General features: G+C 40.9%; 1 protein-coding gene across 2 annotated transcripts in view; it reads right to left on the reverse strand.

Annotated features, from left to right (window-relative positions):
• LOC101682130 (cytochrome P450 3A12) overlaps positions 1 to 20,229 on the reverse strand; it is a 53,454-nt gene extending 33,225 nt beyond the window's left edge. Inside the window, exons 1-4 of one of the 2 annotated variants that reach the window (XM_045075070.1) lie at positions 20,055 to 20,229; positions 19,247 to 19,351; positions 17,421 to 17,514; positions 16,168 to 16,220 (exon numbers count right to left, since the gene is read on the reverse strand). In XM_045075070.1, coding sequence (XP_044931005.1) covers positions 16,168 to 16,220; positions 17,421 to 17,514; positions 19,247 to 19,351; positions 20,055 to 20,125 — 323 coding nt within the window. In that variant the 5' untranslated portion in view covers positions 20,126 to 20,229. The remainder of the gene's footprint in view (positions 1 to 16,167; positions 16,221 to 17,420; positions 17,515 to 19,246; positions 19,352 to 20,054) is intronic. The other variant, XM_045075071.1, reaches the window with a different exon arrangement.
• Positions 20,230 to 24,974: the final 4,745 nt, after the last annotated feature.

Raw genomic sequence — 24,974 nt, forward strand, 5'->3', positions numbered from 1 at the left:
CTAGTTTCTAACTCTTTGATCTCTGCTCTAATTTTTTTTTTAAGATTTTATTTATTGGGGTGCCTGGGTGGCTCAGTGGGTTAAAGCCTCTGCCTTCGGCTGGGGTCATGATCCCAGGGTCCTGGGATCGAGCCCCGCATGGGGCTCTCTGCTTGGCGGGGAGCTTGCTTCCTCCTCTCTCTCTGCCTGCCTCTCCTGCCTACTTGTGATCGCTTTCTGTCAAATAAATAAATAAAATCTTTTTTAAAAAAGATAAAGATTTTATTTATTTATTTGACAGAGATCACAAGTAGGCAGAGAGACAGGCAGAGAGAGGGGGGGAAGCAGGCTCCCTGCTGAGCAGAGAGCCCGATGTGGGGCTCCATCTCAGGACCCTGGGATCATGACCCGAGCCGAAGGCAGAGGCTTTAACCCACCGAGCCACCCAGGAGCCCTTCTAATATTTTTTTAAATTTTTTTATTTCTTTTTTTTGATAGTTTAAAAAATTTTTTTTAATTTTTCAAAATTTATTTTCAGCATAACAGAATTCATTGTTTTTTATTCTAGGTATATAAATAGATATCAACTTTAATGTAATTATTACAAATATATATTTTAAATAATTCAGAAGATTTGTACATCTTGGACTGAATTACATTCTATTTTTTTAATTTTTTATTTTTTCAGTGTAACAGTATTCATTATTTTTACACCACACCCAGTGCTTCATGCAATCCGTGCCCTCTCCAATACCCACCACCTGGTTCCCCCAACCTCCCACACCCGTCCCTTCAAAACCGTCAGATTGTTTTTCAGAGTCCATAGTCTCTCATGGTTCACCTCCCCTTCCAATTACCCTCAACTCCCTTCTTTTTTTTTTTAATTAATTAATTTATTTATTTTCAGTGTAACAGTATTCATTATTTTTGCACCACACCCAGTGCTCCATGCAATCCGTGCCCTCTCCAATACCCACCACCTGGTTCCCCCAACCTCCCACACCTGCCCCTTCAAAACCATCAAATTGTTTCCCAGAGTCCATAGTCTCTCATGGTTCACCTCCCCTTTCAATTTCCCTCAACTCCCTTCTCTCCATCTCCCCTTGTCCTCCATGCTATTTGGTATGCCCCACAAATAAGTGAAACCATATGATAATTGATTCTCTCTGCTTGACTGATTTCACTCAGCATAATCTCTTCCAATCCCGTCCATGTTGCTACAAAAGTTGGGTATTCATCCTTTCTGATGGAGGCATAATACTCAATAGTGTATATGGACCACATCTTCCTTATCCAGTCATCCGATGAAGGGCATCTTGGTTCTTTCCACAGTTGGGCCACCGTGGCCATTGCTGCTATAAACATTGGGGTACAGATGGCCCTTCTTCCCACTACATCTGTATCTTTGGGGTAAATACCTAATAGTGCAATGGCAGGGTCATAGGGAAGTTCTATTTTTAATTTCTTGAGGAATCTCCACACTGTTCTCCAAACTGGCTGCACCAACTTGCATTCCCACCAACAGTGTAAGAGGGTTCCCCTTTCTCCACATCCTCTCCAACACATGTTGTTTCCTGTCTTGCTAATTTTGGCCATTCTAACTGGTGTAAGGTGATATCTTAATGTGGTTTTAATTTGAATCTCCCTGTGGCTAGTGATGATGAACATTTTTTTTAAAGATTTTATTTATTATTTGACAGAGAGAAATCACAAGTAGTCGGAGAGGCAGGCAGAGAGAGAGAGAGACGGAAGCAGGCTCCCTGCTGAGCAGAGAAACTGATGCGGGACTCAATCCCAGGACCCTGAGATCATGACCCGAGCCGAAGGCAGCGGCTTAACCCACTGAGCCACCCAGGCGCCCCAATGATAATGAACATTTTTTCATGTGTCTGATAGCCATTTGCATGTCTTCATTGGAGAAGTGTCTGTTCATATCTTTTGCCCATTTTTTTTATGATTGTCTGTTTTGTGTGTGTTGAGTTTCAGGAGTTCTTTATAGATACTGGATATCAACCTTTTGTCTGTACTGTCATTTGCAAATATCTTCTCCCATTCCGTGGGTTGCCTCTTTTGTTTTCTTGACTATTTCCTTTGCTGTGCAGAAGCTTTTGATCTTGATGAAGTCCCAAAAGTTCATTTTCGCGTTTGTTTCCTTTGCCTTTGGAGACATATCTTGAAAGAAGTTGCTGTGGCTGATATCAAAGAGGTTACTGCCTATGTTCTCCTCTATGATTCTGATGGATTCCTGTCTCACGTTGAGGTCTTTTATCCATTTTGAGTTTATCTTTGTGTATGGTATAAGAGAATGGTCGAGTTTCATTCTTCTGCCTATCGCTGTCCAGTTTTCCCAGCACCATTTATTGAAGAGACTGTCTTTTTTCCACTGTATATTTTTTCCTGTTTTGTCAAAGATTATTTGACCATAGAGTTGAGGGTCCATACCTGGGCTCTCTACTCTGTTCCACTGGTCTATGTGTCTGTTTTTATGCCAGTATCATGCTGTCTTGGTGATCACAGCTTTGTAGTAAAGCTTGAAATCAGGTAACGTGATGCCCCCAGTTTTATTTTTGTTTTTTCAACATTTCCTTAGTGATTTGGGGTCTCTTCTGATTCCATACAAATTTTTGGATTATTTGCTCCAGCTCTTTGAAAAATACTGGTGGAATTTTGATCAGAATAGCTTTAAAAGTATAGATTGCTCTAGGCAGTATAGACATTTTAACAATGTTTATTTTTCTGATCCAAGAGCATGGAATGGTCTTCCATCTTTTTGTGTCTTCTTCAATTTCTTTCATGACTGTTCTGTAGTTCCTCAAGTACAGTTCCTTTACCTCTTTGGTTAGGTTTATTCCCAGGTATCTTATGCTCTAATCTTGATTATTTCCCTTCTTGTGCATGGGGTTGGCTTACTTTGTTGTTGATTTTCCAGTTCTTTCATGTGTAAAGAGAGCTAGTGTATTCAGGATTTTTCAAATTTTTTGAGGGAGGCTTGGAAGGCTATGTATTTCCCCCTTAAGGCCGTCTTTGCCATATCCCATAGGTTTTGGAATGATGTGTCTTCATTCTCATTGGTTTCCATGAACTGTTTAAGTTCTTCTTTGATTTCCTGATTGATCCATTCTTGAGCTGGATGGTCTTTAGCTTCCAAGTGTTTGAATTCCTTCCAAACTTTTTCTTGTGGTTGAGTTTCAGTTTCAAAGCATTGTGGTCTGAGAATATGCAGGGAATAATATCAGTCTTTTGGTATTAGTGGAGCCCTGATTTGTGACCCAGTATATGGTCCATCCTGGAGAAAGTTCAATGTGCACTCGAGAAGAATGAGTATTCTGTTGTTTTAGGGTGGAATGTTCTGTATATATCTGTGAGGTCCACCTGGTATAATATATCATTCAAAGATCTTGTTTCTTTATTGACTTTCTGTTGGATGACCTGTTTATTACTGAGAATGGCATGTTAAGATCCCCTAAAATCAATATATTCATATCAGTGTGACTCTTTATTTTGATTAATAGTTGGCTTATGTAGTTGGCTGCTCCCATATTGGGGGGATAAATATTTACAGTTGTTAGATCTTCTTGGTGGATAGATCCTTTAAGAATGTGTAGTGTCCTTCTGTATCTCTGACTACCCTATGACCCTGAAATTTCACTATTGGGTATTTACCCCAAAGATACAGTGAAAAGTAGGGCCATATATACCCCAATGTTCATAGCAACAATGGCCACCACCACCAAAGTGTGGAAAGAGCCAAAATGCCCTTCAGCAGATGAATGGATAAAGAAGATGCAGTCCATATACAAAATGGAATATACACCTCCATCAGAAAGGATAAATACCCAACTTCTGTATCAACATGGACAGAACTGGAGGATATTATGCTGAGTGAAACAGGTCAAACAGAGAGAGTCAATTATCATATGGTTTCACTTACTTGTGGAGCATAAGGAATAACATGGAGAACATCAGGAGAAGGGAAGGAAAAGTGAATTGGGGAAAATCAGAGGGGGAGATGAAGCATGAGAGACTGTGGACCCTGAGAAACTAACTGAGGGTTTTGAAAGTGAGGGAAATGGGGGAATGGGTGAGCCTGGTGGTAGGTATTAAGGAGGGCATGTATTGCATGGAGCACTGGGTGTGGTGCATAAACAATGAATATTGGAACACTGAAAAGATGAAATTAAATTAAAAAAAAAAAGAAATTCCAAGCACCCAAAATGCATAAGAGAGAATATTAGATGAAAATTTTAGACACACTGATCACAAATATGTAAGCTGTCTGCAAATAAAAAAGTCTTGAAATGCTCAAAAAGTGATGGTAGGATCATGAATAATTTCTTTGCCCTATTTTCTTTTTTTTTTTCCACATTCTACATTATCTTTATTTATTTAATAAGTGTTTCTTTTTTTTTTTAAATTTTTTATTTTTTATAAACATATATTTTTATCCCCAGGGGCACAGGTCTGCGAATCACCAGGTTTACACACTTCACAGCACTCACCAAAGCACACACCCTCCCCAATGTCCATAATCCCACCCCCTTCTCCCAAACCCCCTCCCCCCGGCAACCCTCAGTTTGTTTTGTGAGATTAAGAGTCACTTATGGTTTGTCTCCCTCCCAATCCCATCTTGTTTCATTTATTCTTCTTCTACCCACTTAAGCCTCCATGTTGCATCACCACTTCCTCATATCAGGGAGATCATATGATAGTTGTCTTTCTCTGCTTGACTTATTTCGCTAAGCATGATACGCTCTAGTTCCATCCATGTTGTTGCAGATGGCAAGATTTCATTTCTTTTGATGGCTGCATAGTATTCCATTGTGTATATATACCACATCTTCTTGATCCATTCATCTGTTGATGGACATCTAGGTTCTTTCCATAGTTTGGCTATTGTGGACATTGCTGCTATAAACATTCGGGTGCATGTGTCCCTTTGGATCACTACATTTGTATCTTTAGGGTAAATACTCAATAGTGCAATTGCTGGGTCATAGGGCAGTTCTATTTTCAACATTTTGAGGAACCTCCATGCTGTTTTCCAGAGTGGCTGCACCAGCTTGCATTCCCACCAACAGTGTAGGAGGGTTCCTCTTTCTCCGCATCCTCGCCAGCATCTGTCATTTCCTGACTTGTTGATTTTAGCCATTCTGACTGGTGTGAGGTGATATCTCATTGTGGTTTTGATTTGTATTTCCCTGATGCCGAGTGATATGGAGCACTTTTTCATGTGTCTGTTGGCCATCTGGATGTCTTCTTTGCAGAAATGTCTGTTCATGTCCTCTGCCCATTTCTTGATTGGATTATTTGTTCTTTGGATGTTGAGTTTGCTAAGTTCTTTATAGATTCTGGACACTAGTCCTTTATCTGATATGTCATTTGCAAATATCTTCTCCCATTCTGTCAGTTGTCTTTTGATTTTGTTAACTGTTTCCTTTGCTGTGCAAAAGCTTTTGATCTTGATGAAATCCCAATAGTTCATTTTTTCCCTTGCTTCCCTTGCCTTTTGCGTTGTTCCTAGGAAGATGTTGCTGCGACAGAGGTCGAAGAGGTTGCTGCCCGTGTTCTCCTCAAGGATTTTGATGGATTCCTTTCGTACATTGAGGTCCTTCATCCATTTTGAGTCTATTTTTGTGTGTGGTGTAAGGAAATGGTCCAATTTCATTTTTCTGCATGTGGCTGTCCAATTTTCCCAGCACCATTTATTGAAAAGGCTGTCTTTTTTCCATTGGACATTCTTTCCTGCTTTGTCGAAGATTAGTTGACCATAGATTTGAGGGTCTATTTCTGGGCTCTCTATTCTGTTCCATTGATCTATGTGTCTGTTTTTGTGCCAGTACCATGCTGTCTTGATGATGACAGCTTTGTAATAGAGCTTGAAGTCCGGAATTGTGATGCCACCAACGTTGGCTTTCTTTTTCAATATCCCTTTGGCTATTCGAGGTCTTTTCTGGTTCCATATAAATTTTAGAATTATTTGTTCCATTTCTTTGAAAAAGATGGATGGTACTTTGATAGGAATTGCATTAAATGTGTAGATTGCTTTAGGTAGCATAGACATTTTCACAATATTTATTCTTCCAATCCAGGAGCATGGAACATTTTTCCATTTCTTTGTGTCTTCCTCTCTTTTTTTTTTTTAAAGATTTAATTTATTTATTTGACAGAGAGAGAGAGAGAGATCAAAAGTAGGCAGAGAGGGGGGGAGGAGTCAAGATGGCGGAGAAGTAGCAAGCTGAGACTGCTTCAGCTAGCCGGAGATCAGCTAGATAGCTTATCTAAAGATTGCAAACACCTGAAAATCCATCGGCAGATCGAGAAGAACAGCAATTCTGGAAACAGAAAAACAACCACTTGCTGAAAGGTAGGACCGGCGGAGAAGTGAATCCAAAGCGACGGGAAGATAGACCCCGGGGGGAGGGGCCGGCTCCCGGCAAGCGGCGGAGCAACCGCGCACAAAATCAGGACTTTTAAAAGTCTGTTCCGCTGAGGGACATCGCTCCAGAGGCTAAACCGGGGCGAAGCCCACGCGGGGTCAGCGTGGCCTCAGGTCCCGCAGGGTCACAGAAGGATCGGGGGTGTCTGAGTGACGCAGAGCTTGCGGGTATTGGAACGGGAAAGCCGGCTACAGAGGCAGAGCTGACAGTAAGCTCGCAGCTCCGTGTTACCTTGAACCGGTCGCAGGCTCGGTGAGCTCGGAGCGCAGCCGGAGGTCAGGCAGACGGGGGGAGTAAACTGGGCGCTGTTCTCTGAGGGCGCACTGAGGAGTGGGGCCCTGGGCTCTCGGCTCCTCCGGGCCGGAGACCAGGAGGCCGCCATTTGTATTCCCGTCCTCTGGAACTCTACGGAAAGCGCTCAGGGAACAAAAGCTCCTGAAAGCAAACCCAAGCGGATTACTCACCCCGGCCCCGGGTAAGGGCGGTGTAATTCCGCCTGGGGCAAAGACACTTGAGAATCACTACAACAGGCCCCTCCCCCAGAAGATCAACAAGAAATCCAGCCGAGACCAAGTTCACCTACCAAGGAGTGCGGTTTCAATACCAAGGAGAGCAGCAGAATTCCAGAGGAGGAGAAAGCCAAGCACGGAACTCATGGCTTTTTTCCTGTGATTTTTTTTAGTCTTGCAGTTAATTTAATTTTTTCTTTTTCATTTTTTTTTTTTTTCTCGCCTTCGGGTAAAATTTTTTTTTTTAACTGTTACCTTTTTCTTTTTTAACGATTTTTTACTAGTTTATCTAATATATATATATATATTTACATTTTTCTTAGGTGTTTTCTTTTTTTAAAAATTCTTTTCTTTTCTTTTTATTTTTTTTTCTTTTCTTTTTGTTTTTTTTTTTCTTTCTTTCTTCTTTCTTCCTTTTTGAACCTCTTTTTATCCCCTTTCTCCCCACTCACGATTTTGGATCTCTTCTAATTTGGTTAAAGCATATTTTCCTGGGGTTGTTGCCACCCTTTAGTATTTTACTTGCCCCTTCATTTACTCTTATCTGGACAAAATGACAAGACGTAAAAATTCAACACAAAAAAAAGAACAAGAGGCAGTACCGAAGGCTAGGGACCTAATCAATACAGACATCGGTAATATGTCAGATCTAGAGTTCAGAATGACAATTCTCAAGGTTCTAGCCGGGCTCGAAAAAGGCATGGAAGATATTAGAGAAACCCTCTCGAGAGATATAAAAGCCCTTTCTGGAGAAATAAAAGAACTAAAATCTAACCAAGTTGAAATCAAAAAAGCTATTAATGAGGTGCAATCAAAAATGGAGGCTCTCACTGCTAGGATAAATGAGGCAGAAGAAAGAATTAGTGATATAGAAGACCAAATGACAGAGAATAAAGAAGCTGAGCAAAAGAGGGACAAACAGCTACTGGACCACGAGGGGAGAATTCGAGAGATAAGTGACACCATAAGATGAAACAACATTAGAATAATTGGGATTCCAGAAGAAGAAGAAAGTGAGAGGGGAGCAGAAGGTATACTGGAGAGAATTATTGGGGAGAATTTCCCCAATATGGCAAAGGGAACGAGCATCAAAATTCAGGAGGTTCAGAGAATGCCCCTCAAAATCAATAAGAATAGGCCCACACCCCGTCACCTAATAGTAAAATTTACAAGTCTCAATGACAAAGAGAAAATCCTGAAAGCAGCCCGGGAAAAGAAGTCTGTAACATACAATGGTAAAAATATTAGATTGGCAGCTGACTTATCCACAGAGACCTGGCAGGCCAGAAAGAGCTGGCATGATATTTTCAGAGCACTAAACGAGAAAAACATGCAGCCAAGAATACTATATCCAGCTAGGCTATCATTGAAAATAGAAGGAGAGATTAAAAGCTTCCAGGACAAACAACAACTGAAAGAATTTGCAAATACCAAACCAGCTCTACAGGAAATATTGAAAGGGGTCCTCTAAGCAAAGAGAGAGCCTACAAGTGGTAGATCAGAAAGGAACAGAGACCATATACAGTAACAGTCACCTTACAGGCAATACAATGGCACTAAATTCATATCTCTCAATAGTTACCCTGAATGTGAATGGGCTAAATGCCCCTGTCAAAAGACACAGGGTATCAGAATGGATAAAAAAACAAAACCCATCTATATGTTGCCTCCAAGAAACACATTTTAAGCCCGAAGACACCTCCAGATTTAAAGTGAGGGGGTGGAAAAGAATTTACCATGCTAATGGACATCAGAAGAAAGCAGGAGTGGCAATCCTTATATCAGATCAACTAGATTTTAAGCCTAAGACTATAATAAGAGATGAGGAAGGACACTATATCATACTCAAAGGGTCTGTCCAACAAGAAGATTTAACAATTTTAAATATCTATGCCCCCAATGTGGGAGCAGCCAACTATATAAACCAATTAATAATAAAATCAAAGAAACACATCAACCATAATACAATAATAGTAGGGGACTTTAACACTCCCCTCACTGAAATGGACAGGTCATCCAAGCAAAAGATCAGCAAGGAAATAAAGACCTTAAACGACACACTGGACCAGATGGACATCACAGATATATTCAGAATATTTCATCCCAAAGCAACAGAATACACATTCTTCTCTAGTGCACATGGAACATTCTCAAGAATAGATCACATCCTCGGTCCTAAATCAGGACTCAACCGGTATCAAAAGATTGGGATCATTCCCTGCATATTTTCAGACCACAATGCTCTAAAGCTAGAACTCAACCACAAAAGGAAGTTTGGAAAGAACCCAAATACATGGAGACTAAACAGTATCCTTCTAAAGAATGAATGGGTCAACCGGGAAATTAAAGAAGAATTGAAAAAAAATCATGGAAACAAATGATAATGAAAATACAACGGTTCAAAATCTGTGGGACACAACAAAGGCAGTCTTGAGAGGAAAATATATAGCGGTACAAGCCTTTCTCAAGAAACAAGAAAGGTCTCAGGTACACAACCTAACCCTACACCTAAAGGAGCTGGAGAAAGAACAAGAAAGAAACCCTAAGCCCAGCAGGAGAAGAGAAATCATAAAGATCAGAGCAGAAATCAATGAAATAGAAACCAAAAAAACAATAGAACAAATCAACGAAAGTAGGAGCTGGTTCTTTGAAAGAATTAATAAAATTGATAAACCCCTGGCCCGACTTATCAAAAAGAAAAGAGAAAGGACCCAAATAAAATAAAATCATGAATGAAAGAGGAGAGATCACAACTAACACCAAAGAAATACAAACTATTATAAGAACATACTATGAGCAACTCTACGGCAATAAATTCGACAATCTGGAAGAAATGGATGCATTCCTAGAAACATATAAACTACCACAACTGAACCAGGAAGAAATAGAAAGCCTGAACAGACCCATAACCAGTAAGGAGATTGAAACAGTCATTAAAAATCTCCAAACAAACAAAAGCCCAGGGCCAGACGGCTTCCCGGGGGAATTCTACCAAACATTTAAAGAAGAACTAATTCCTATTCTCCTGAAACTGTTCCAAAAAATAGAAATGGAAGGAAAACTTCCAAACTCATTTTATGAGGCCAGCATCACCTTGATCCCAAAACCAGACAAGGATCCCACCAAAAAAGAGAGCTATAGACCGATATCCTTGATGAACACAGATGCAAAAATACTCAACAAAATACTAGCCAATAGGATTCAACAGTACATTAAAAAGATTATTCACCACGACCAAGTGGGATTTATTCCAGGGCTGCAAGGTTGGTTCAACATCCGCAAATCAGTCAATGTGATACAACACATCAATAAAAGAAAGAACAAGAACCATATGATACTCTCAATAGATGCTGAAAAAGCATTTGACAAAGTACAACATCCCTTCCTGATCAAAACTCTTCAAAGTGTAGGGATAGAGGGCACATACCTCAATATCATCAAAGCCATCTATGAAAAACCCACCGCAAATATCATTCTCAATGGAGAAAAACTGAAAGCTTTTCCGCTAAGGTCAGGAACACGGCAGGGATGTCCATTATCACCACTGCTATTCAACATCGTACTAGAGGTCCTAGCCTCAGCAATCAGACAACAAAAGGAAATTATAGGCATCCAAATCGGCAAAGAAGAAGTCAAATTATCACTCTTCGCAGATGATATGATACTATATGTGGAAAACCCAAAAGACTCCACTCCAAAACTGCTAGAACTTATACAGGAATTCAGTAAAGTGTCAGGATATAAAATCAATGCACAGAAATCAGTTGCATTTCTCTACACCAACAGCAAGACAGAAGAAAGAGATATTAAGGAGTCAATCCCATTTACAATTGCATCCAAAACCATAAGATACCTAGGAATAAACCTAACCAAAGAGACACAGAATCTATACTCAGAAAACTATAAAGTACTCATGAAAGAAATTGAGGAAGACACAAAGAAATGGAAAAATGTTCCATGCTCCTGGATTGGAAGAATAAATATTGTGAAAATGTCTATGCTACCTAAAGCAATCTACACATTTAATGCAATTCCTATCAAAGTACCATCCATCTTTTTCAAAGAAATGGAACAAATAATTCTAAAATTTATATGGAACCAGAAAAGACCTCGAATAGCCAAAGGGATATTGAAAAAGAAAGCCAACGTTGGTGGCATCACAATTCCGGACTTCAAGCTCTATTACAAAGCTGTCATCATCAAGACAGCATGGTACTGGCACAAAAACAGACACATAGATCAATGGAACAGAATAGAGAGCCCAGAAATAGACCCTCAAATCTATGGTCAACTAATCTTCGACAAAGCAGGAAAGAATGTCCAATGGAAAAAAGACAGCCTTTTCAATAAATGGTGCTGGGAAAACTGGACAGCCACATGCAGAAAAATGAAATTGGACCATTTCCTTACACCACACACAAAAATAGACTCAAAATGGATGAAGGACCTCAATGTACGAAAGGAATCCATCAAAATCCTTGAGGAGAACACGGGCAGCAACCTCTTTGACCTCTGCCGCAGCAACATCTTCCTAGGAACAACGCAAAAGGCAAGGGAAGCAAGGGAAAAAATGAACTACTGGGATTTCATCAAGATCAAAAGCTTTTGCACAGCAAAGGAAACAGTTAACAAAATCAAAAGACAACTGACAGAATGGGAGAAGATATTTGCAAACGACATATCAGATAAAGGACTAGTGTCCAGAATCTATAAAGAACTTAGCAAACTCAACACCCAAAGAACAAATAATCCAATCAAGAAATGGGCAGAAGACATGAACAGACATTTCTGCAAAGAAGACATCCAGATGGCGAACAGACACATGAAAAAGTGCTCCATATCACTCGGCATCAGGGAAATACAAATCAAAACCACAATGAGATATCACCTCACACCAGTCAGAATGGCTAAAATCAACAAGTCAGGAAATGACAGATGCTGGCGAGGATGCGGAGAAAGGGGAACCCTCCTACACTGTTGGTGGGAATGCAAGCTGGTGCAGCCACTCTGGAAAACAGCATGGAGGTTCCTCAAAATGTTTGAAAATAGAACTGCCCTATGACCCAGCAATTGCACTATTGGGTATTTACCCTAAAGATATAAATGTAGTGATCCAAAGGGACACATGCACCCGAATGTTTATAGCAGCAATGTCCACAATAGCCAAACTATGGAAAGAACCTAGATGTCCATCAACAGATGAATGGATCAAGAAGATGTGGTATATATACACAATGGAATACTATGCAGCCATCAAAAGAAATGAAATCTTGCCATTTGCAACGACGTGGATGGAACTAGAGCGTATCATGCTTAGCGAAATAAGTCAAGCAGAGAAAGACAACTATCATATGATCTCCCTGATATGAGGAAGTGGTGATGCAACATGGAGGCTTAAGTGGGTAGAAGAAGAATAAATGAAACAAGATGGGATTGGGAGGGAGACAAACCATAAGTGACTCTTAATCTCACAAAACAAACTGAGGGTTGCCAGGGGGAGGGGGTTTGGGAGAAGGGGGTGGGATTATGGACATTGGGGAGGGTATGAGATCTGGTGAGTGCTGTGAAGTGTGTAAACCTGGTGATTCACAGACCTGTACCCCTGGGGATAAAAATATATGTTTATAAAAAATAAAAAATAAAAAAAAAAAAAAGTAGGCAGAGAGGCAGGAAGGGAAGCAGGCTCCCTGCTGAGCAGATAGCCCGATGCAGGGCTTAATACCAGGACCCTGGGATCATGACCTGAGCCAAAGGCAGAGGCTTTAACCCACTGAGCCACCCAGGTGCCCCTGCCTTATTTTCTAAAATCTCTTTCCTAGAACCATTTTTTTAAGATCTTATTTATTTGTTTTTTTTGACATGGAAAGAGAGAGAGAAAGCCCACAAGCAGGGGGAGAGAGAGAGAGGGGGAGAGGAAGAAGCAAGCTCCCCGCAGGACCCCAAGGTCATGACCAACTTATATATAACCAACTGATCCACTCAGATGCCCACTTTCCTAATTACATTTTATTTATTTATTTATTTAAAAATTATTTTTTATTTATTTTCGGCATAACAGTATTCATTATTTTTTCACCACACCCAGTGCTCCATGCAATCCGTGCCCTCTATAATACCCAACACCTCGTACCCCAACCTCCCACCCACCCGCCAATTCAAACCCCTCATATTGTTTTTTAGAGTCCATAGTCTCTCATGGTTCACCTCCCCTTCCAATTTCCCCCAACTCCCTTCTCTTCTCTAACTCCCCTAGTCCTCTATGCTATTCGTTATGCTCCACAAATAAGTGAAACCATATGATAATTGATTCTCTCTGCTTGACTTATTTCACTCAGCATAATCTCTTCCAGTCCCATCCATGTTGCTACAAAAGTTGGGTATTTGTCCTTTCTGATGGAGGCATAATACTCAATAGTGTATATGGACCACATCTTCCTTATCCATTCGTCTGTTGAAGGGCATCTTGGTTCTTTCCACAGTTGGGCCACCATGGCCATTGCTGCTATAAACATTGGGGTACAGATGGCCCTTCTTTTCACTACATCTGTATCTTTGGGGTAAATACCCAGTAGTGCAATTGCAGGGTCATAGGGAAGTTCTTTTTTTTAATTTCTTGAGAAATCTCCACACTGTTCTCCAAAGAGGCTGCACCAACTTGTATTCCACCAACAGTGTAAGAGGGTTCCCCTTTCTCCACATCCCCTCCAACACATTCCTAATTACATTTTAAAGGAAATATTATCTTAACTATTAAAGAGAGGTTCTTGGTAACATAAAGGTTAGAAAAATTTGAAACAGGAGGGCAAAGAGAATAAATACAAAGGAGCATGTATAATTCATTTTAGACATATTTCCTTTTCATTACTTGTATTTATTCTAATATGTGGGTCTCAAGTGTGAGTTTCTTGGCTTCGTGTAGGTGACATCCTGGAGCAACAGGGCATGCCCACTTTTGCACATCTCACAAACAAAGTTGACTCTTTATATTTGATCCATCCCTATCTCGTGTGACCTCCTGATTGTCAATATGGCACATTAATGGTAACTGGTTGCCAGCACGAGGTTAACTTTAATCACATTGTCCTCTAACATTGTATTTTCCTCTATAACTCATTTGCATTTACTAGAACAAAATGAAAAATTTTCCACAAGTCTCCTATTCTTTCTTTGACATCACAGAGGAATTTCATAGTTTTGTTATCACATCTAAAAATGAATTGTTATGCTGAGTGAAATAAGTCAAGCAGAGAGAGTCAATTATCATAGGGTTTCACTTATTTGTGGAGCATAACAAATAGCATGGAGGACAAGGGGTGTTAGAGAGGAGAAGGGAGTTGGGGTAAATTGAAAGGGGAGGTGAATCATGAGAGACTATGGACTCTGAAAAACAATCTGAGGAGTTTGAAGTGGCAGAGGGTGGGAGGTTGGGGTACCAGGTGGTGGGTATTATAGAGGGCATGGATTGCATGGAGCACTGGGTGTGGTGAAAAAATAATGAATACTGTTTTTCTGAAAATAAATTAATTTAATAAAAAAAATTTAAAAAAATAAAAATGAATTGTTGAACACTACACCAAAAACTAATGATGTACTATATGTTGGCTAGTTGAACCGAATATAAATAAATAAATAAATAAATAAATAAATAGGAGAATCAATGAACTAAATGCTATGTATCCCTAAAATGTATTCTAAAACTCAGAAGATTTCAGTGGGAGTCATGTTCCTTTACTGTTGTAGCAGTGATAGAACTTAGTGAGGTGTCACATAGGACAACTCTCCCATCAGCCTGATCATATTTTCCCTTGTCCCTTCATATTTGTTCAAAAACACCTGGATGGGGTGCCTGGGTGGCTCAGTGGGTTGAAGTCTCTGCCTTCAGCCTAGGTCATGATCTCAGGGTCCTGGGATGGAGCCTTGCATCAGGCTCTCTGCTTGGTGGGAAGCCTGCTTCCCTTCCTCTCTCTGCCTGCTTGTGATCTCTGTCTGTCAAATAAATAAATTAAATCTTTTTAAAAAACACCTGGATGGACAATGGACAGTGGTTTGGGGTAACCCTTTAGATTCATGATCCCACACAACAATAACATAGCTTCCTCTATCAGTTAATTTGAGATTCTTAGGACCCACCCCATATCCTCCAGATTTGGTGTTGCTGGAGCATGGAGCCCAAGAAGCTGCTGCATTTTTAACAAGCTCTCCCAGGTGGTTCTTATCCACAGTCAATCATGAGAACCATGTACTAAAGACAGAACTGGGCCCCACAGTAAATCTGGCTCCATCCAGAGCTAACCAGCACCGAATGTAGGAAGTGGTAGTGGAGCTGAACCAGTGGTGATCCAGAGATCTGGGTTCTTTCATCATGTTGCTTATGGGCCATGCAACTCAGAGTCCTATGGTTTCTGAGGACTTGACCAGAGAAGATAGAGAGGTGCAAAGAGGTACACTACTGGCTGTGAGCATCCCAGCACCATACTGTACCTCTTTCTCTACCTCACCAAACCCCTGGCAAAACTGAGCAGGACCATCTAATAAAAGCAGCTGAGGCCATACTACAAAATCACCAAGTCCATCACCCCACCAGGAAACACTGGGGCTTAAAATTTTCCTACATCTTTTCAAGTCCATAGAATAAAGAAACATTTGAATATTGAATACTTCTATTGAAAGAAAAATCTTGGCCTGATTTTTTTTTCACCATAATTAAGTAGGATTAATTCTTGGGTTGCAATTGTGGTTTAACCCATCACCTGGTTACCCCATCCTCCCACCTCTTTCCTTCTGTAATCTTCAGTTTGTTTCCTGGAGTCCAGAGTCTCTCATGGTTTGTCTCCCTCTCTGATTTCTTCCCATTTAGTTTTCCCTCCCTTCTCCTGTGGTCCTCTACTCTATTCCTTATGCTCCACATACAAGTGAAACCATATGATAATTGCCTTTCTCAGAAAATAAACTCCACCCCTATAGTGAAAGTAAGAAAAGGTGAGTAGAATTGATTTTCCATTGTGTTTACCCCAACTCTTCTTTCAAAAGGACATATTTAATCCAAAATATAAATAAAGAATACCCTCCAGGCCCAATCTGCATTTGGACCTGCGTACCTGGTAACACAGGGGGTCCCAGAAAGCAGAGGCTGAAGCTTTACTACAGTGGGTTGCATCCCAAGGGTTCTTGACTGAGACAATCCACACCATAGCGTCCTCATCATAACAAGTCTATCTACCGGAAATGTCCAGAATACTCACCCCCACATTCTTCCATACTTTCTAAAACATTTCTCATCAAAATCGCAAAAACCCTGCAAGAAGAAACAGAATGTATTACTAATCTAAATGTACAAAGCCCTACATCTAATGAGGACCAAAATGACTTAGATCACATGAAATGTGGTTTACTGACTGGCAGTTAGAGAGAAACTCTTATTCACAAGTGACTTACCCAAAATAAAAGAAAACAGAGGAAATACTGAAACAGAATTTCAAGTCCATCTTGAATTATGTCCAAGTATTATAGATACTGAACAACTTACCCTATCTGTGAAGACTATATAACCTCTCTCTGTCTGATGTGTTTTTCTTATGCATGTGCTGTGTCTAAATCTCAGAACCCTCTGAATTATTACCTTCGGGGCCACATGGAAAGACTGAAGCCACTTGGGCACCTCCAGTTACATTAATTTCTTAATAATTTTATCAAAGTATCTCTTTTCTAGTGACATTATAAGGGCAGTTCTTCCTTTGTATGAAGAACAAAATACACACACCAACTCATTTGAAGCTTAAAATCTGAAATCAATACACACACACCATCTCACCTCAGTTATTAGTCCCTCCTTGTTCAACTCACTCATAGGGTGCCTCCTCTGAAGGTTGAGAAGTAAAGCTGAGAGCTCCCCCTTCAACCTCTCAAATCCCAAGAGATTTCACCATTAGCAAAGGGAGAATTAGAGCCATGAAAATAACTGCAATTATTGGCCAGTTCTTGAAAGAATTCAAGTATGTGCAAATTCCCCAAAAGTGAATCTCGGGCTTCCCAACAAACTGAAGTTCTAGAGATATCCTGGGGGGGAAAAGACTATCCATAGCTTGTGCTATGAACAAAAAAGTCTGACTATAGCATACACAGCTTAATGGACAAGTAACAGGGACACCTTTGCTGCTCTTCTCCTAATACCAAGTATAATTATGCCTTGTATGTGGGAATCTGCACCTGCCAGAAACAAAAGCCTCTTCATGAGGCTCATAAGCTAAAACATCAAGTCCTTTGCTGAATTAGCCAGAGAGCTGGGCTCCCCACTGGGGCAAACCCTGAGGCTCCTAACAACAGACAATAGAGGCCTGGGGTAGACTTGGCCATGTGCTGGATGGGACCTATTACATCATTTCCGGAAAGTCAGGAAACCTAAGAATTACCTCCTGAGGGAGAATATTTTTACTATGGAACTAAAGTGGGATTTGCAACCTTAAGAAGCAAAAGAGGCAACTCAAGCAACGCTCACATTTTGGTAGGCCAGAGTAGTTCCCAGAAAAGGGAGAGGTTTTGGCCCAGGAATTCCCAGCTTCTTAAAAAGTCCATGTGTGGAGGTCCCGTATCTATAAAGTGAAAGAGAAGGCCAGGTCACAGGGATGGTGTAATAAGTGCTAGGGCTGGCCAGTCACTGATGCAGAACTGCAACAAGCAAGGGAGGGAAATAACATGTAGGTGAGAAATAATAGCAGCAATTCCAACAGCAATAATTACATTCACTCATCATTTGCTTTACCACCTTCACTGCAAGACCCATAAAAAGTAAGGACGATTAGCTAAGAGTAGCTGAAAACATCATGGTCTCAATCCTGCAATGAAACTTGAGAATGAAATGCTGGAGAAATACTTCAGAAATACTTGAGAAACACTTGAGAACTCCTCAAAGGCTAATGCTGACTTCCTCCAGGAAATTCACTCATCCCTATTTAGTAAATGACTCTTCCATGATTTTGGAGATTCTCATTCTAGGTGGAAAGAGGAAAAATTATTTCTCTTCTCCAATGATGAGATTTTGCTTAATTGCACCTACTCAAGTAGGCTGGAGCCCACCAGCCTACTTATGAACTGAGGCTTACTGAGAGTCTACCATGAAAATGCTCATACAGTTGCTCAGAGACCTTTGTACTTTTCCTTCCTTGTTGGCTCTGTAATGGTTGTGGATCTGGACCTTCTTAAATCTATATTTGTAGAGAGGCCTGGAGCAACAACAGTCTTATTTCTATACAATTAAAACTATGTTCAAGGCTCTACTGACCTTACTGAAAAGTGAAATGCTTTCAGCTCCACCCAAGTCTATTGTCAGGCAGTCTGGTTCTCTTGTAGCACAGAGAAGGGGGACTGACCTGTGTGTGCCCTAAATGATACCATATGAAAGAATCAGTAAGAAACAATCTATTTCCAAGCCATTCTTCCCCTCATGGCATCTGGTCCTTCAACCTGAGATACTCACTGGCTCAGTACACTGTCAGGTATACTCATTTTTTGCAAGATGGTCACTCACAAAGAGTTAGTTTACCAACTCTGTGCATCAACTATCTCAAAAACCCACTACAGATGGTGCTTCCAATGGCAGGGCTACCTGCCATCATCTCTCATGTGTCCCACAATTGAGGGTTCTAGATTCTTGCAGTCCTTCCTCTTAGGCATCGCTGGGAGATGGCAGAGTGGTGGAAGAAGAGAGGTGGGGGAAGAGGCTGCCAGAAACCATTTTAACCATGAGCCTGCTAAGCCTACAAGGCTAACCCCATAGAGGCAAATAAGGAAAGTATGGTAGGTAGAAACGGCTCAGCAAGCCCTGAGGTGTTTTCAGCTAACTGATAGGGGGCCTTCCAAAATCCAGGTACCTCCAGTTGACAGCAGAATATGTATTATGCAACATAAAATGAGTAATGGTAAAATGTTCCAGAGATTGGGATTAAGGCCTTGTCTCCTCTTCTTTGGAAGCTAGCCTTTAATGGAGTACAGCTTCTGAATGTTCTGTTAAAATCCAGAAAATATTATAGAAGAAACCCACAAAGTTGCATGAAAGGACATGTGCTTTAGGGACCCAGCAGAGACACCACAGGTCCACCTGGGTATTTGGATCCTTCCTCTACTACAGCTGGATGCATCAGTACCAATTGCAGAAGCCAGGGAGGCCTTGGTTAGTCCCACCTCCATTCCTTCTTTACCATCCCAACCACAACAAATCAGTTCCCGTTTCTGAACATTCAACATGCTACATGAAGCCAAGCAAGTAAGTGAATGTGTCAGCAACACCGGACCCAAGGAAAGATCTGATCTAGTGTCTAAACTCACATGGATCCATAAGAAGGCAGAGGGTGGACTGGATGAATTTTTCTGATTCTTTCCAGCTTTCCTCTTCTTGGTAGAGTCATGCTGGTGTTGGCACAAATGAAGGGGCTAAAAATAAAGCCACTCATTTTTATTGCTATTACATCGCATTCCATGCAGAGGGCATGTTCTATAGCTACTGACTTTTGGCCACACCAGTGTCTTCTAAGTCTACAGGGTGGTTTGTCTGGTGGTGACAGGATCCAGTGACAGCTCCACTGCCAGACAGACAACACATAATGTGGCTTACATGGTGGTCTTGTCTACTGGATTCAAGCAGATGAGATGCTAATCCTGTGGTCCCGTGATGACCTTCTATAGGACCAGGATCAAGGAGTATCCCCAGAAGTATCTGAGGGAGGAATATTCTCCCTCTTCATCCCCAGTCATATCTGGATGCTTCTAACATCAGTACTGAATCACAGTCTCACTACTTACCTGTGCTGAAAGGTTAAAATTGTTGCTGGGTACATGTATTAAAAATACATGGTATTCCATCAGAAGATTATCTCCAGAAGCAAATAATGTCACTTAAACCCTCCTAGCTACAGAAATTGTAGTTGAGGTCTGGGTGTGGGGCACTCCTCAGGAGATCTGGTAAGGGTAATTATGACCCCTTAAGTGTGCCTAGCATTTCTGAAGTACCCAACACTATAGCAACTTCCCCATTGTTAACTCTTGATCCTCAAAACAGACAAGGAAAAGGGGATGGATGCTGATTAGCAATCCAACTCAAAGGTTCTGGAGGCAATGAATCTGGACAGTTACTCACAGATAGAACAGAACCAGGATGGTAGCCACAAGAAGGCAGGTTTCCATGGAAAAGCTTGGAATCAGGTCCATGGCCACTTTTCCTCTGTGAATTCTCTCTGCTTCCGTTCAGCAGTGTTGTGCTAGTCTTTGCCGGCCTGTGTGCAGAGCTTCCCTTCCCACCAGCGGTGATTCAGTGAGTTTGGACTATATATACTGAAAAGGGGGTGGGGCTGGACTGCAGTCACTAGCACGCCCCCACCCCCCAACCAGTCATGAGTGTTGGCAAAGCTTTGTGGACACTCCCAGATTGACCTTTGAGTTAATATTCTGTCCAAAATCAGTAAACAACTCAGTCAGTGTTATTGGTAATTTCAAAGGTTACAGAAATTCAGGTAGTCACTGTCCTTAAATCTCTAACTTGCCCTTGTCACATGCCTGCCTCTACCTTTAAATACATGAAATCATTCAAATAAGCTTGGTCTGCATGTCTTTACCCATGAGGGTTCCTCTGCCTGGAAATGCCACCGGGGCCCTTAGAAGGAACAATTCATCCTTCAAACTCAGCTCTGACAGGATCCCCTGTGTTAGGGTCTTTCCTCACATGCTTCCTTTAACACATATAACCAACCTCCTCCTCCTCTGGGAAATTTCTACACCCCCAGCCCTAGTTCTATTATTATTGTCCTCTCCACCCTCTAGCCCCATTGTTGGGCTCCACACCTATTAGCCATAGATAGAGAGCTTCTCAAAGATGAGTCTGAGTATTTGTCAACATTATGTCCCTAGTACCCTACACACCACTATATGCTCAGAGGGGCATTCAGAAAGGTGGTTGGAGTTGAGCTGGTAGGGGTGAAATTTCTGGGCTTCCTGTGTGTCCTTTCTGGATGGATTGTTGGTGACCAGACCACAAACCTGCTGGGAGAGATCTGAGAATATAGCATCTGGAAATTACACTGGCTTATTATCATCACTCTGACTATGATGATGTTCTGTGCCTGCATGGCCTGAGAAACTGTGGATTATGTGGCATACCTCAGGAATCACTGGAAAAATGGAGCCCTACAAAGAAAGAAGTGACTCCAACTTGAATATTAACAATGGATAGGCATGGGAAGGAGGAAGATGACCTTCAGATAAAGTAGAAGAGAAAGTTCTAGGAATTCTGAAATATTTCTGCTCCCTTTGGTGCCTTCACTGGGCACCATTTAATAGGGTCTTGAAATTATCCTTGTTTACAGAAGTAGAGACTGAGAATCAGTGACTGCAATGGGCTTTTCAACAGTCACTGATCACAAGAACAAATTGTAAATAAGTAAACATGAAGAGAGACTGAAAAGTCTTCTGAATTATGCAACACTGGTAATCAACATTTGCCCTTTCCTGATGAGGGTCATCAGAAAACTGAGACCCAAGACAACAAAAGCAAATTGGTTAAACTTCTGTTATACCTCCATGGGGACCTGAACAACAGCTTTCTTATGTGTCTTCCTGAACGACAGACTATGCCTCACCTCAGCAGGGAAGACAGATACTAGTCCAGATGACAGTAAGGGTATTGTTGAGAGGGAACAGTCTTCCTGTGTTCCCGAGTACACAGAATACATGCAAACAAGGAAAGAATCAAGTCATATGATAATCTGGACAACTTAATTCTCTCACTTGAACACAAGCCTTTCTCATTTTACTTAGAAACCAAGCCTCTGTGGAATCTAAAGGATTTTCATCTTCCTCCAAAATTCATGCTTGGCTATGATGATTTCATAACTAATCCTAATACAAGCAACTGCCTGCCTTTGTCACCTCAGGGTTTCCTCCAGCTTGTTGGAATTTATCCCAGTCATTGCTGAGGACTAAAATGCAGCCAACACTGACCCAATGCAAATGGCCTTGTCTGCAAGGGGGAAATAATAGTGGTATGAGGTAGGCACCTCATCCTTCCCCAGAAGGGAATACCTGACATGAGGAAACTTGCATCCTCAGAGTTGTACAGAAGGTGTGAAGGAAGACACCATGTGTCAGCAGAACACCCCACACACCCCGTGGCTCTCATCTACTCTGTCCTGCACTATGCGCATTATGTACTTTCCATTCTCTGCTCTAATGCATGGGGTAGAAATATAACTAAGACTCAGACATGATTCTGGGTGAAGATAGAAGAATCTAACAGATAGTTCTGGTACAGTCTATCTGTAGAAAAGAAACCATGAGTCCTCCTCAACAGTAAAAGATTCATCTTCTTTCTCAGTCTTCCTAGATATTGGTCAAAATTGAATCTCAACTACCATTCAGGGAAGACATAGGCTCAGATAACAGTATAGATGGACAGGTTGTCAGAACGTCAGTGATGCGACAAGCCCTGGCTGTCTAATAGTCCCATCCCTTTGTATTGTGAGCCCATATGGTGCCTCTTCCCAGAAGCTGGGCCTGATTTCTACTGACCAAGAAAACTGCTCATGGTAGGGGAGCCAGTGTTGTTCTGGAATGATTTGTGCATTACATTCAAATTTCACAGGCCACAATCTCAAGTGTACAAAAATGAAAGCAAGATTATGTGTCTGTTCCTAAGCTGTCAAGCTCCCATTCTTTTCAGTAAGGCCAAACTTGATCTTGCCAATTCTGGATAACCAGTGGTATCTAAGTGTTGGTGGCTGGGCCTTGTGGTTGGTGTGGCAGTGGTGAGCTAAGTGACAAGTCCGTGGACATTCCTGCCATTGGAGGAGGTGGGCCCCTCTCCCACTGTCATTCAGGATTGCTTGGCTTTTATATCTGCTGCATTCAGTCCACAGCCAAACACTAAATATTAAAAAGTCAAAATCCTCTCATCTTTCCAATTGGAGGGGGAGGTGAACCACGAGAGACTCTGGACTCTGAAAAACAATCTGAGGGTTTTGAAGGGGCAGTGGGGGTGGGAGGTTGTGGGAACCAGGTGGTGGGTATTAGAGAGGGCACGGACTACATGGAGCACTGGGTGTGGTGCAAAAACAATGCTGGAAAAAAAATAAAAAAATAAAAAAAATAAATTTAAAAAATAAATTCCAATTAGTTAAAAAAAAATAAAAAAATAAAAAAAATAAATTTAAAAAATAAATTCCAATTAGTTAAAAAAAAAAGTCAAAATCCTTGCCTTATGAACTTGACACTCTAAGGGATGAGAGACACTAAACAAATAACCACACAACTATCAAGCTATAAATCAAAACCTGCTATAAAGTAATGGTATTTGGTTTATCTGTTGACTTTGCCCAGCCAGATACCTAATCCTCACAGGCCCTTTAGAAACGTTCACTGAATGTGAACTCAGAAACAGTTCAACTTTTATCCATTTCAAGTTTATCTTTGTGTACAGTGTAAGAGAATTGTTGAGTTTCTATCTTCTACATATAGCTGTCCAACTTTCCCAGCACCATTTATTGAAGAGACTGTCTTTTTTCCACTGTATATTTTTTCCTGCTTTGTCGAAGATTATTTTACCATAGAGTTGAGGGTCCATATCTGGGCTCTCTACTCTGTTCCACTGGTCTATGTGTCTGTTTTTATGCCAGTACCATGCTGTCTTGGTGATCACAGCTTTGTAGTAAAGCTTGAAATCAGGTAGCGTGATGCCCCCAGTTTTATTTTTGCTTTTCAACATTTCCTTAGCAATTCAGGGTCTCTTCTGATTCCATACAAATTTTAGGATTATTTGCTCCAGCTCTTTGAAAAATACTGGTGGAATTTTAATCAGAATGGCATTGAAAGTATAGATTGCTCTAGGCAGTATAGACATTTTAACAATGTTTATTCTACCAATCCAAGAGCATGGAATGGTCTTCCATCTTTTTGTGTCTTCTTCAATTTCTTTCATGAGTGCTTTGTAGTTCCTTGAGTACAGATCCTTTACCTCTTTGGTTAGGTTTATTCCCAGGTATCTTATGGTTCTTGGTGCTATAGTAAATGAAATCGATTCTCTAATTTCCCTTTCTGTATTGTCATTGTTAGTGTATAAGAAAGCCACTGATTTGTGTACATTGACTTTGTATCCTGCCACATTACTGAATTGCTGTATGAGTTCTAGTAGTTTGGGGGTGGAGTCTTTTGGGTTTTCCATATAAAGTATCATGTCATCTGTGAAGAGAGAGAGTTTGTCTTCTTCATTGCCAATTTGGATACCTTTTATTTCTCTTTGTTGTCTGATTGCTGCTTCTAGGACTTCTAATACTATGTTGAACAAGAGTGGTGAGAGTGGGCAGCCTTGTTGTGTTCCTGATCTCAACGGGAAGTCTGAGCTTTTTCCCATTGTGGATGATATTTGCTGTGGGTTTTTCATAGACAGATTTTATGAAGTTCAAGAATGTTCCCTCTATCCCTATACTTTGAAGCATTTTAATGAGAAATGGATGCTGGATTTTGTCAAATGCTTTTTCTGTATCAGTTGAGAGGACCATGTGGTTCTTCTCTCTTCTCTTATTGATTTGCTCTATCACATTGATTGACTTGCGAATGTTGAACCATCCTTGTAGCCAGGGATGAATCCCACCTGGTCATGGTGGATAATCTTTTTAATGTGGTTTTGGATCCTATTTATTAGGATCTTGTTAAGAATCTTAGCATCCATATTCATCAGTGATACTCAACGTGAGACAGGAATCCATCAGAATCCTAGAGGAGAACATAGGCAGTAGCCTCTTCAATATCAGCCACAGCAACTTCTTTCAAGATATGTCTCCAAAGGCAAAGGAAACAAAAGCAAAAATGAACTTTTGGGACTTCATCAAGATCAAAAGTTTCTGCACAGCAAAGGAAATAGTCAACAAAACAAAGAGGCAACCCATGGAATGGGAGAAGATATTTGCAAATGACAGTATAGAGAGAAGGCTGATATCCAGGATCTATAAAGAACTCCTCAAACTCAACACACACAAAATAGATAATCATGTCCAAAAATGGGCAGAAGACA

Source organism: Mustela putorius, unplaced genomic scaffold (genome assembly GCF_011764305.1).
Source record: "Mustela putorius furo isolate JIRA1106 unplaced genomic scaffold, ASM1176430v1.1 tig00000139_pilon_pilon_pilon, whole genome shotgun sequence".
Classification (NCBI taxonomy): domain Eukaryota; kingdom Metazoa; phylum Chordata; class Mammalia; order Carnivora; family Mustelidae; genus Mustela; species Mustela putorius.